At 36.7% G+C, this 14,244-nt stretch overlaps 1 protein-coding gene across 1 annotated transcript; it reads right to left on the bottom strand.

Annotated features, from left to right (window-relative positions):
- Positions 1-7,514: 7,514 nt before the first annotated feature.
- On the bottom strand, positions 7,515-8,156 carry LOC114077153 (B3 domain-containing protein REM20-like). Its single transcript, XM_027916841.1, has 2 exons — positions 7,820-8,156; positions 7,515-7,663 (listed from the first exon to the last, which is right to left on the bottom strand). The coding sequence occupies exons 1-2, from the start codon at positions 8,154-8,156 to the stop codon at positions 7,515-7,517; spliced, it is 486 nt and encodes a 161-aa protein (XP_027772642.1).
- Positions 8,157-14,244: the final 6,088 nt, after the last annotated feature.

Here is a 14,244-nt window from a genome sequence, read left to right as displayed (position 1 = left end):
GCATAAGATTTCTGACGACTTTGGGCTGTCTTAAGTCTATCTCTAATGAGTTGCAGTTTCTTCATAGCATAAAGGACTGAGTCTGGCCCTATCAAGGCTGCTTCACCTACTTCAAACCAACCAACTAGAGATCTACATCTACGCCTTTATAAAGCGTCATAAGGGGCCATCTGAATGCTGGAATGATAGCTATTATTGTAGGCAAACTCAATTAAAGGAAGGTGATCATCCCAACTACCTTTGAAATCGATCACACAAGATCTCAACGTATCCTCTAAGGTCTGAATGGTATGCTCTGCCTGCCCATCCGTTTGTGGATGAAATGTTGTACTAAGGTTAACTTGAGTACCAAGACCTTTCTGAAATGACTTCCAGAAATGAGAGGTAAACTGAGGACCTCTATCTGAGATGATAGACAAAGGAACCTCATGCAACCTCACAATTTCATTGATGTAAAGATTGGCATAGTCCTCCGCCGAATCTGTAGTCTTGACCACTAAAAAGCGAGAAGACTTAGTCATCCTATCAACTATCACCCAAATGGAGTCATGCTGTTTGCGAGTACGAGGTAACCCTGTGATGCAATCCATATTGATCACATCCCACTTCCAAGTAGGGATATCGATCTCTTGAGTCATACCTCCTGGTTTCCGATGTTTTACCTTGACTTAATGGCAATTGGGTCACTTACTCACAAAGTCTGCTATATCCCTCTTTATGCCATTCCACCAATAGACTTCCTGCAGATCGTGGTACATCTTAGTGGAACCTGGATAAATAGAATACCTAGAGTTATGGGCTTGTGCAAGAATATGTTGTCTTAACTCGCCCACATCAGGAACACACAATCTACCCTGGTAGCGAAGTAGACCATCTCCCCCTTGGGAAAAACCTCCACTCTCTAATTATGGATTGTGCCCTTAAGTTCAAGCAAGATTGGGTCACTGTCTTGCTTTTCCTTAACCTCCACTACCAAAGAAGATTTTGCCCTATTCTGAACTGTTACACTGCTGTCTTATATGCTCATAAGGCGAACTCCCAAGCGAGCAAACCTGTGAACATCCTTCATTATCTCCTTCCTTTGTTCCTCAACATGGGCTACACTACCCATAGATAATCTACTAAGAGCATCTGCTACTACATTCGCCTTACCAGGATGGTAATGCACATTCATATCATAATCCTTAAGGAACTCAAGCCATCTCCTCTGGCGAATATTCTACTCTTTCTGGGTGAACACATATTGAAGGCTCTTATTATCGGTCAAAACATCTACATGGACACCATACAAGTAGTGTATCCATATCTTGAGTGCCAACACCAGTGCTGCAAGCTCAAGGTCATGAGTTAGATAGTTCTTCTCATGCACCTTAAGCTGCCTAGAGGCATAAGCTATCACCCTACCTCGTTTCATCAACACACAACCTAGGCCAACTCTGGATGCATCACAATAGATCACATCACCATCTGAACTCTCTGGTAGAGTCAAGACAGGAGTTGTAGTCAATCTAGTTTTCGATTCTGCAAAGCTTTTCTCACGATCATCTGACCATTGAAACTTAACCATCTTCTGAGTCAACCTAGTTAAAAGTGAGGCTATGGAGGAGAATCCTTCCACGAACCTTCTGTAATAACTCGCTAGACCTAAGAAACTTCTGATATCTGTAGTAAAAGTAGGTCTGGGCCACTGTTTCACTGTTTCTATCTTCTGCGAATCCACTCGGATCCCTTCGCTAGATACAATGTGACCAAGAAAAGCAATGGATTGCAACCAGAACTGATATTTACTAAACTTAGCGAATAATTGGCGATCCTTGAGAGTCTGCAGAACAACTATCAAATGACTTGCATGTTTTCCTCACTCCTAGAGTAAATGAGGATATCATCAATATAGACAATAACGAACAAGTCCAAGTACTGTTTGAAAACTCTGTTCATCAAATCCCTGAAAGCTGCAGGAGTATTAGTTAGTCCATATGACATAATTACAAATTCATGATGACCATACCAAGTTCTAAAGGCTGTTTTCAGAATGTCACTATCTCTGACTCTAAGCTGATGATAACCCGATCTGAGGTCTATTTTTTAGAAATGGCTAGCACCCTGAAATTGGTCAAACAAGTCATCAATCCCGGGGATGTGATACTTATTCTTGACTGTGACCTTGTTCAACTCTCTATAGTCAATGCACATTCTGAGAGAACAATCTTTCTTCCTTACGAACAACGCTGGTGCACCCCATGGTGAAATACTAGGTCTGATGAAGCCCTTATATAGAAGGTCTTTTGACTGCTCTTTCAATTCCTTAAGCTCTGTTGGAGCCATTCTATAAGGAGGAATAGAAATAGGTTGGGTATCTGGAAGGAGATCAATTCCAAAGTCGATTTCCCTTTTGGGAAGGACTCCGAGAAGATCTTTTGGAAACACTTCTGGAAATTCACAGACTACTGGAACTGACTCAAGAGTTGGGGTTTCAAGGCTAGAATCCTTAACCCAAACTAGATGATAGAGATAACCCTTAGATATCATCTTTCTGGCCTTAAGGTAAGGAATAAATCGACCCATAGGCGCTAAGCTACTAACCTTCCATTCTAAGATTCGTTCGTCTGGAAACTTAAAATGAACAATCTTAGTTCTACAATCGACTGAGGTATAACATGAGTGTAACCAATCCATGCCTAGAATGACATCGAAGTATAGCAGTTCTAACTCTACTAGATCAGCTGAGGTGATTTTCTGAGAGACTGTGACAGGACAATTTTTGTATACCCGTCTAGCCATAACTGGGTTACTGACTGGAGTAGAGACTAAGAAAGGTTCTGAGAGAGATTCTGGACTGATATTGAATTGGACTGCTATGTAAGGAGTTACAAAATAAAAGAGTAGCCCCTAGATCAAATAATGTATAAACATCAAGGTCAAAGACACGTAACATACCAGTGACTACATCATGAGAACCTTCCTGATCCTGGCGAACCTGAAGAGCGTACAACCTGTTCCGGCGCTGACCTCCACCTGTACCAGATGAGTTACCCTGCTGAGTTGGGCGACTTGCTGGTGTTGCTGAAGTTGTAGACTGAGCTCTATCATTACCACCTCTTTGACCTTGTCTAGAAGGACAATCCCTCAACCTGTGACCAGACTGATCGCACCCAAAACATACCTCTTTTCCCGCAAGACACTCGCCCGGATGGTTCTTACAACACTTAGGGCAAGTGGGGTAAATCTTGGAACCTGAAACACTTCCCTAAGATTTAGAGACTGGTGCTCTACCCTTCTGGTCATACATGTTCTTGGAGTATGGAACACTAGCTGATGAAGGGGTTGGAGCCGAAAACTTTTGCTGACCATGCGAGCGATTTCCACCACCCGATTCCTGCTGAGAATAATCATAGTACCCAGTCCTAGACTTCTTATTTTCCTTAGCCTATTTCCTAAGCTTATCACCCTCAACCTGCTGAGCATGAGTCATAAGCTAGAGATGTTCATATCTCCAAGTAACATCGCATTTCTGCACTCAGTTTTAACCAAATCTGACACTCCATGCAAAAACTTATTCATCTGAGCCCTGAAGTCAGCAACCATATGAGGAGCATACTTGGAGAGTTCGTTAAACTTGAGTCCATACTTTTGGACTGTCATGTTACCCTGCTGAACTGGAGATCCAAAGTCGATCTATGCGTAATCTGGATGCTGAGAACCTGAACCTACATCACGAGAAGATGTAGCGCACGTATGCGTCAGTACTTGAAATGAACTGAGCATGTAGGATAGGGTAAAGCTGAAATAGAACATAACTGAACAAGCATAATAGCAAGTATAATAATCTGACATGATAAACTGAATTCAGAGCTAACTAGATGCAATGACCAATTTATAACATGCTGAAACTTAATACTGAATATACTGATAAATGGTCAATGCAAAGAGTCTAACTGAAATATAGGAGCTACTAATAACCGATAATAAAACCATATGAGCTAAATGTGGAGTCCGATTTATACGCCCCATGGAGAGGGCCCAATATACCCTGTAAAAGGTAGGAAGGCATGCCGGCGTGATCAATAAACTTATTTCCCACAGAGGGGACTTACAACCTACTTGGATAGTAGTTTTGGGACTATAGGGTACGCTAAACCCTAGTCCAACTCGGTATTATGCTACTCTCATGATTCTTTAAATTTACTGATTATATTTGAGTTTCTGTAAATATTGGATACCTCAAAACTGAACATGCAAACTGAGAATGCAACAATTAATCTGGAAATTATGCATTTATAACTGAGGCATGCATATCGGAAGTGTTTGAAATATCTGACCTAGCACGTGTGATTCAAGAACTAGAGAAATACAAAGCTAGGGTTCTGAAATTCATCTAATAAACGTAATAATAACATGATAATATGATTTTGAAGATATATTTAATAAATTCATGAAGTTCTAACAAAGTTCTAGAAACCTTAGGTTTAATCATGGTAAGAGAATCAAGAATCTGACTGAAAACTAGGGACCCAATGGGTGAAAGGAACCGACTAGTGAAATCCCACATACCTGGGGATGAAATCCACGGAAAAATACTTAAGTTTAGGGGCTGGAACTACTAGAGCTTGTGTCATTCTTGAACTAGGGTTCTTGAACTTTTTTCTTCTCTCTTCCTTTTAATTTTCTAGGTTTTGATTTAATGATTTGACTTGGATTTGTTTTAATTATGTTTCTAGGTTTAAACTAACTACAATATGATTATTTAGGGTCAAAACGACGTAACTTAAGGTTTAAACGAAGTGGGAAAATACCTAAAGACTCTTGGGTAAGTTGCTATCGGACCAAACGACGGCCAGGACTGACGGTCCGTCGTCTGACCGACACCCAGACGTGGGGTCCGTCGACTGGTCCTATTCGACAAGCCTTTACTAAAATGGACATAACTTTTTACTCAGAGGTCTGATTTTAGAATGGTCGGTGGCTATGAAAAAATAATTCAGTTATATATCTGTGGTTAAGTCATGGGACGCCTAATTCATTTGTGCTAAGAGTTATGACCATTTAATGTTGACCCAACTGCATTTTCCCTTAACTGTCTGCAAATTTTTTCCACCTACGGACCGTGCTGGTCATCCATAGCTCTTGTCAGAGAGGGGGTGAATGGGGGTCTCTATCAAAGGTCACGGACTACAGACCGTCGTCTGACCTACGGACCGTAAGTACGTCCGTCGTCCAAGACTTAACCAATTTTCTAGGCTAAAATTTTTGGGAGTGTCTGATCCCCTCTACGATTGTGCAGGACGGACAGTCCGTCTGACCTACCGACCGTAAGTCCATCCTTCGTTTAAGACTTAACCAATTTTCTTAGCTGAAATTTTTGGGAGTTTCTGATCCCATCGGCGGTTCTGCAAGACGGAGCGCCGTCTGACCTATGGACCATCAATGCCACCGTTGGTTGCACCTGCAGATTATTTTTTCTTTAAAGCTGTTTTTTGGTCTGTTTTGGCTACGGGGTGTTACAAAGATCCTCGCCTCAAGAAATTGACCAATAATTTTAATTCAAGAATAAAAATTTACAACTCAAGAATTTCATCAAGAACCTCAATATACTCCATATCATTGATGAATTTTAAAGTAAAACTCATGATTGGTTTGTGGGTGAACGAACCCAACACAATAAAATCTTACATACCTTTTAAGGATTAAATCCATGGCGAAATTCCTCGAAGATCATAGGAATCTTGAATACTTGAAATTTTTCTCCCTTTTTCTCCTTTTGAACTCCTCTAAAAATCCTATGCACGTTTAGGAATAGCTACCATGAAACTACGTATTTTTACACTTTGTTTCGTATATTACCGCCATTATAGTTCTCAACATATTTTTACTACTTTTTTTCTTTCAAGAAACCAATAAAGGATTAGTGTTTAACCATTGTTGAAGTTAGAAATTAGAAAAGGAAACATTCCGGAAAGTAAAACAATGGGCTTGTGAACACCAATAATCCTCTGTTGGATTTGTAAAAGAAAAAATAATAAGAAAATGTTGTTAGCAATAGTGGATATTGATTAGGAAGTAAGCTTTAAAATAAGAGATTTTAGTAAGTCAATTAAGATCGAAGATAAATTATTGATATAATGTTTGAAATAGAAATTAAAACGTTAATATTCTACCATGAAAACTCGAATAGACCTGGCGCACAGAGTGGCGCAAGGAACCATCCTCTAAACATTCAGATGAGCAGCTTAGGCGCACTGCTGGTGTGGTGCGCCAAGTCCTTTTCCAAATTTTTTTACGAATTTTGTTTTCTTAATTTTCTGCCCTTAATAACCTAGAATCAAATGGTTTCTTCCAAATCCTCTTAGATTTGTTTTCTGTAACAAACTCGATTTCCAACACAAACACTGATTTATATAATATTCACAGGATAGAAATTACAACGTATAATATACACAATAAAGTAATAACATACTAATGACTGATTAATTACATAGAAGAAGGTAACAAGAAGGGGATGATATATCAAAACAGAGAAAAGGGATCAGAGATAACTAAAAGCCAAAGCTTCAACATAATTTTCATTAACTGTTGTTTGAAATCCTGGTCTTTTTTTAACAAAGTGTAAATGGGCCTGGATCCCAAATGAAACTCTCTAATAGCCCGTGGGCCCTTACAGGGTCAATTTGGTTCACAACATTTTCCCACCTTAATTGCATGAAAGTCTACTTGAAAACCCTCAAGAACAAAGCTCATTAAGAAGATCCTCGCCTAATGAACTCAACCAAACATTTTAACTCAAGAATGAAAAATGATACCTCAAGAATTTAATCGGTATCCTCAATATACACAATCTCATTGATGAATTTGAAAGTGAAACTCATGATTGATGTGTGGGTAACAAGCCCAACACTAAATTCTTTGCAAAATCCCTCAAAGATCGCAAGAATCTTGAACTATTGATTCAAAATTCTTATTCATACGATAAGCGCGTTTAGAAATAACTACTGCAATTAAGCAGAAACTTATTGAAATTTGATACCCTAGCAAATTAAGTGCAAGTTTGTCTGTCTTTTTAAAGAAAACAAATATAACATCTGCCTAGCATCTTCCTAAGAAAAACTAAAATTGCTAGAATGCAATCCAAATAAATTGTAGCTAAATTATTGCAAGTAATGGGGTGTTGGGATCATCTAAACCTGCAAAACATTTGCAATATGGCCCCGAATTAACCTGAAGGGGCAAGTTTCACCATTAGCTATCTTGTTATCCTTTTAAAATGCAGTCCATCCTCTTTTTATGATAACCATACTCCTATTATACTCTATTTTCACTCCCCATTAATTCTAATCCTTCTTCATTAACCAGCCTCATATATTTCATATTGATTATGTCTGTTCTTTGGGCGAATATCAATGGGATAGTCTAATAAACACATTCATCAAACAAACATGATCATTAGATCTTCACAAAAAATAGTTAGTATGTAATGGAATGAAAAATCTAGCAAATCTGGAAACACAATGTACAAACTATTAAACCTTACCATACAAGAAGCATGTGCCTGTTTTTATAACCATTTCAAAATACAGATTGTCACCATGAAAGTTCACAAAGTTGTATCGACTGCTATTCTTTGCACCAATTTCTTGACTTCTACTATTCGCTTCTCCAACCTCCTTATCTTTAACAAATTGATATAAGTACAACAACTACTTCAATATAATTCCTACCGAAATGTTATGGAATATTTAAGACCACAAGTTTAAAAAGTCTTATGGACACATATATTAAATGGATTCACCTAATAGCTAATAAACCAGTTAACACGTTTAATTACCTTGATCGATTACATTAACACTAGTTTTAAGGTTAACTTGAATATCTTCCTCGATTACCTTATCATTAGCTTGGAGGACTGGAATATCATCCTCTTCTTCATCTGATTCAATAAGTTGATCTATTGGATATTCGATTTCTGTTGTATACTGATCATATATAGCAACATCAAAGTAAGAATGCGGGTTGTATGTGAATATTGATAAACTCCTAACGCTTATTCGGTAATAGGCACAAAAATCATTCCATCCTTTGGCTATCCAAATTTGGCCTTGAGAATTTTCCACTTCAACCTCCCATGCTTTTCCATAGGCCTCAACAAACACGGGGTTCAACATGTTGTTGCAAAATGTTTTGGCAAATATTACTGGAATCCTTTGTGTGCGAATGAAATTTGAATTTAGTTCATACAACATAATTAGTTTAACATATATCTTAGACTAAATCAACAATTAAGAAGGACTAAAATTACAATTGGGAAACTGTGAGGAAAACCAAGATTGATATTAAAGAAAGTACTTACGAGATGGCATAATTCATGTGAGGAAGAAATGAATTGGAAGAACTTAGGGTGATGAATGTTAGGAGAAGAGTTCCCAAAGGAAGATCTATGGAATATGTTGAAGAATGGATGGTAAATTGTTGAAGAACTTGTTTATTATTATATATGGGGTTGTGATTCACGCGTACAATGCAATGCTTGTCTCATGAGGAAAGCAGACACTCACGTGAATGTGACTACTATTGCTTTGTCTTGGGATGCTTTTTTCTTTTTCCTCTCTTTTTGACTTCTATTAAATACTCATTCCCCTAACCCTGTTACCACTTATTTATACTCGCGCTATTATTCTACGTTTTATTTATAATAACTAGTGAAATTTGCGAAAATTGTGGAAATATATTTAAATTTATCATATCATTTTTTTAGGATATTGAAATAAATTTTAAGCAATATATATTTTTGAGTTAATTCATAAATGTGAATTATTTAAAAGGTATATGCAATGTATTATAACAAAAGGAAAGCCCAGAAATAGTAAAGAAGGAAAGAAAAACAAGCAGTCGAAAGTTCTTCTTTAATAGAAAAAATACTAACGGAAAATTACTGGAGAAAGCAGAGAGCGTACTTTTTAACTTTATATTAATCGACTCCTACTTCTAGTATAACTCCTAACTTATAGTGTTTTTATTCACTAAAAAAAATCCTAAACTTACTCTTGAAGTTCCTAACTTTCAGGTCACTTTCTAAGACATTGACTTGGTAAATGCAGTAAACAAAGAACATAGTAAGTTGCACTAATTTGTTACACTCCCCCTTAGTGAAAGCTCACGATCAACAACTCCTAGAGCATCTCGAAAGTATTGAAACTTAGACTTCTCCAAAGCTTTAGTGAATATTGATACTTGAGTGTTGGTGCAAAAAGTTGTCAGTTCAATCTCTTGACTTAGAACTTTCTCACGAACAAAATGATGGCGGATCTCAATATGCTTCGTTCGAGCATGAAAAACTGGATTTGACGCAAGTTAGATAGCACTTTCGTTGTCACATTTGATTTGCACAGCATAGTCTACTTTGTGGGACATGTCTTTGATTAATCTTTTTAACCAAATACACTCTTGTGCAGCCATGGTTGCTGCAATATATGCAGCTTCGATGGTAGACAAAGCAAAAACATCTTGCTTCTTGCTGCACCAGGAAACCACTGCTGATCTAGTACTAAAACAGTTACCTAAAGTTGAGCGACGATCATTTGAATCACCTGCCCAATTTGCATCAGTAAATTTACTCAATAAATACATTGCACACCTCTTGTACCAAAGTCCATGACTAAGAGATCCCTTCACATATCGCAAAATCCTTTTTGCTGCATCTAAATGAAAAGTTGTTGGACTATGCATAAACTAAGAAACAACACCAACTGAATAATATATTTCTGGCCTTGTGATAGTCAGATAGATCAAACTTCCAACTAGTTGTCGGAACATCATAGCATCCTTCAAAGACTGGCCTTCATCCTTCATCAACATGAGATTTGGCTCCATTGGAGTAGCCTTTTCTTTCGACTCCCCATGCCAAAAAGCTCTATGATACTCTCATTATAACCTTTTTGAGACACAAAGTAGCCTTGATCTGATTTTTCCACTTCCAAACAAAGAAAACATCCAATCTGTCCCAAATTTTTCATCTCAAAACAAACAGACAAGTCCGTCCTTAAATTAGAAATTTCTGATTCATTATCTCCAGTTATTATCATAACATAAATATATAATAGTATGAGGAGATGCACACTTGATTCTAATTTCATAAATAAAATAGAACCCAAATCAAAAACTCTAAAACCACAAAAGATTAGGTATTGCACAACTTTACCATACCAAGCTCGTGGTGCTTGCGTGAGGCCATATAGAGCTTTCTTTAAAAGACAAACATGACTTGTAAATTGTTTAGAGACAAAACTGTGAGGTCTCTCCATAAATACTTCTCGATCCAACTCTCCATAAAGAAATTCATTCATTACATCGAGTTGCCACAAATTCCAACCTTTGAAAGCAACTAGAGAAATAAGTGACTTTACTGTCACCATCTTCGTCACCGGACTAAACATCTCCTCATAATCTAATTCATAGTTTTGAGAGAACCCACGAGCAATTAGACGAGATTTAAACCTGTCAATGGTACCATCTGATTTTTTCTTCAAGTGAAATACCCATTTGCAAGTAACTGGAACACATTTTTTTGGTTTGGGTACCAATTCCCAGGTTTCATTCTTGTCTAAAGTATCAATCTCCTATTGCATTGCTCTTTCCCAATCTGGACAACCATTTGCTTCTTCATAACTTAGTGGTTCCTGTAGTTGATGCTCCTGTAAAGAAACATGAGGTCACAGAATATTTTGAAGTTTTACCTCATAATCTTTGAGGTAGTCTGGTTGCCTTTTCTCCCTTGTTGACCTTCTCATTGCTTGATGTTCTCCATCTCCTTCCCTAGAAATGTTTTGACTCGGAGATACAATTTCTACCTCCTCATTACTAGGTGTTGGCCAATTTACTTTCTGGAAATAATAGCTCTAAATTATTTTGATAATCTCCAAGAACTAAAATCTTTTGAGCAGAAAATAAGGATGACACTTCATCAAATACCACACCCCTAGAAATGGTAAACTTATTTGTCTTTGGACCAAAAACTCGAAAATAGCTCACATTTGGCTTCTGATTATATAGAATTTTGAAAGGGTCTTTTTGTGTACCTGTCCAAGGAGGAAGCCTATTTATCACATGGCATCCACATTGAATAACTTCAGCCCAAATCTTTCGAGGAAGACTCTTGTTCCGCAACCATGAAAGACAAACTGAAGTAAGATAGACAAGCTTTCTTTCTCTTTATTTTTGTTCCAAGTTGATGTGTTCTTCTTATTTGACTTACCTTTTGAAAACAGAACATTATCATATTCAAGGTTCTTAGCCATTTGTTTAGCTAAGGATTCTTGATTAGAAAGCAGGTTCTCCAATTCTTCAACAGATGGTTGTTGCAGCCAGCCTTGAACTGAAGTGACAAAAGGACTGTACTCCTTTTTCAATCCACGAATAAGATAGTGTCATAAGCGTGACTCGCTAATCTTCTCTTCAGGATCAATCTCTGAAATTTCAGCACAAAAACTCGCAAAAAGTAATCTGAGATTGACATACCTCCCTGTTGTAACATTGCCAACTCATTCTCCAAAAGTTGCAGCCTTACTGGTGTTTTTCATGGTAAATAGCCTTTCGAGTGTGTCCCAGACTTCGTTTGGAGAGTTAACATCACGAACATGATCAATAAACTCCTTGCTGATAGAGGTCCTCAAAGAAAAGAGAGCTTTTCCGCATTTGGTCTTCAGTTTCCTTCGTGATTCGGCATTCTTAGGAGTATCAACTGAATTATTGAATCAGTTCCTACAATCAAATCCCATAGATCCTGACCTTGAAGGTATACTTCCATACACATTCTCCAATACTTGGAGTTAGTTCCTACAAATTTTTCCATTCCATATTGAGTACTTCCTCCGTTTAAGGCTTCCATTGCTACAGACAACAAAAGTGTTCCCTTCACAATTTCAAACTTTTCCAACAGAATAAACTGACAGACAAGAAGACTGAAACGAAAAAAGTTCCTCCTTCAACCTGGATCTTGATACCATATAACAAAAGGAAGGTGCAGGAACAGGAAAGAAGGAAAGAAAAACAAGCAGTCAAAAGCTCTTCTTGAATACCAAAAATAATAACTGAAAAATACAGGAGAAAATAGAGAGCATACTTTTTAACTTTATATTAATTGACTCCTACTTCTAATATAACTCCTAACTCATAGTGTTTTTATTCCACTAAACAAACTCCTAAAGTTCCTAACTTTCAGGCCACTTTCTAAGACTGTTTTGACTTGGTAAATGCAGTAAACAAAGAACACAGTAAGTTGCACTAATGTGTTGCATGTATGAGCATTTTTAAAATCAAAACATATACTAATACAAGTTTGCTACTCCAATCCAAAGATAGTCTGCAAACGTAAATTCTTAAAAACTAATCGAAAGAAAAATTAAAAATATTAATTATATATTTTCAACAAAAAAAGGCAAATGCATTATGAGATACTAGAATAGGGCAAGCCCCCTCACAATGGTGTGAGTCTTTTTCTATCTTCTCGCCACAAAGGAAGGAAAGCACCACCAAACCAACAAGAAAGAAGAAAATGCATGATGTAAGGCCCTAGCTGACTTGGCTCTCTCTTACTCTAGTCTACACTCCCCTTGACCCTTGTGAGTAGGTTTTTTCTTTTGCCTAGTTTCATCTCAAACCAAGGAGGCACTATGAAATAGTATGTAATGGATATACGTTTTAACCCTCTCTTAAGGAAGAGATATTTTTTCCATTTCATTAATATTGTCTGGTCTCATGATAAGGGTTACAACTAATACAATTACCATATTAAGTTGCAATCGCAGTATTAGTGACATAAGGTATAAAAAATCAAATGAAACACTTACTAAAAGAAATACAATAGTACAACACTGCATCTTCTTTATTAAATCAAATTGAATAGTAATCTGAGTTGATTGTGCCATTAGTGTTGCGCAGCTAATCAGGCCTTTCATAAGCTAAAACAAGAAAGGGAGGCATTTGAGAAAGTGCAACATTTCTTTCGTAAATTAGTTTTGATGACAATAGTTTTTGGGGTTTTAATTAAGCAAGTCACAATTCTGTTATATCCAATTGATTTGGTTTTTCGAGATCAACTAGTGGAGTTTAAATTATAGATTCATTTTGTGATCCACATGACTTAGACAATAATTCTATATTTTATCCACCTAGTGATGATTTGATTGAAGTTCGAAGATCCTGATACCAATTAAGAATATTCTTTGACATATATCTTATATATATATTTACTAAAATAGTACATGCTCAACTCTTTCTAAAGTAAAGATCCATAGATACATTGTTTACTTCCCTTTAAAAAGGGAAGGAACTAACACAAAGTAGGTGAACAAAATATACATCAGAGTTTAGAGTACTTAACAAGTGAAATAATATTATATTCATTCAGCGGAAGGAAATATGATGACATTTAACAGAAGCTTGGGTCCATTTAAACACAAACTCCTTTAGCTTGAAGTACCATGTTACTATGTCTATTGGCAAAGAATTCCTAGCTACTGACGGCTTTATGGTGTGTTAATTTGAAGGATGCATTATTATATAGAACCAAAATTTCATCACGTAATAATTTAAGTTAGAAAAAAACAATAGAGAAATTATGGCTTTGAGGCGTGAAGAATTACTTTCTTTCAAGAGTCATAGGGATTACAAGCAATTTTTTATCAGAACACAACAAAGCCTAAAACCCATGTGCAATTGAATATGCCGATGGAGTGGGTAAAAGTCTCACATTGATTGGGCAGTGGACCGGTGTTTGTCTCCTTATATGGAGTATGAAATCCTTCCTTCATGAGCTAGTTTTTTGGGTTGAGTTAGGTCTAGGTATCATATCTTTACATGGTATCAGAGTTAGGTCCATCATTGTTTGAGCTCCTGGTTCACGCGTCAGTTGGGCAATCCTCCCCTAATGAACTAGCTTTTGGGGTTGACTTAGGCTCAAGTAGTGTCATATTTTTTACATACACCACAGCCGAAAGTTCACTTATTTATAGAACCAATCAAGGAAACCTTTTCAATGAAAACCTCATTTTCTAAATAGATACAACATTTGTGTTCAATTGATTTTTTTAATATTAATTGAAATTTTAAATAAATAAATTGGTTTAAAATCTTTTATTTTTATATTTAAGATCACAAATTTTAAAGTCCTTGTTGCTATATAAATATTATGACATTCATGTTTATAATCTCTTATTTCCACAACGATCTTTTATATTTGTAATCATTAAGTGATCA

Source organism: Solanum pennellii, chromosome 5, assembly GCF_001406875.1.
Source record: "Solanum pennellii chromosome 5, SPENNV200".
NCBI classification, from domain to species: Eukaryota; Viridiplantae; Streptophyta; class Magnoliopsida; order Solanales; family Solanaceae; genus Solanum; species Solanum pennellii.
The sequence above is the reverse complement of the archived record's forward strand: the minus strand, read 5'-3'. Positions and strand labels throughout refer to the sequence as shown.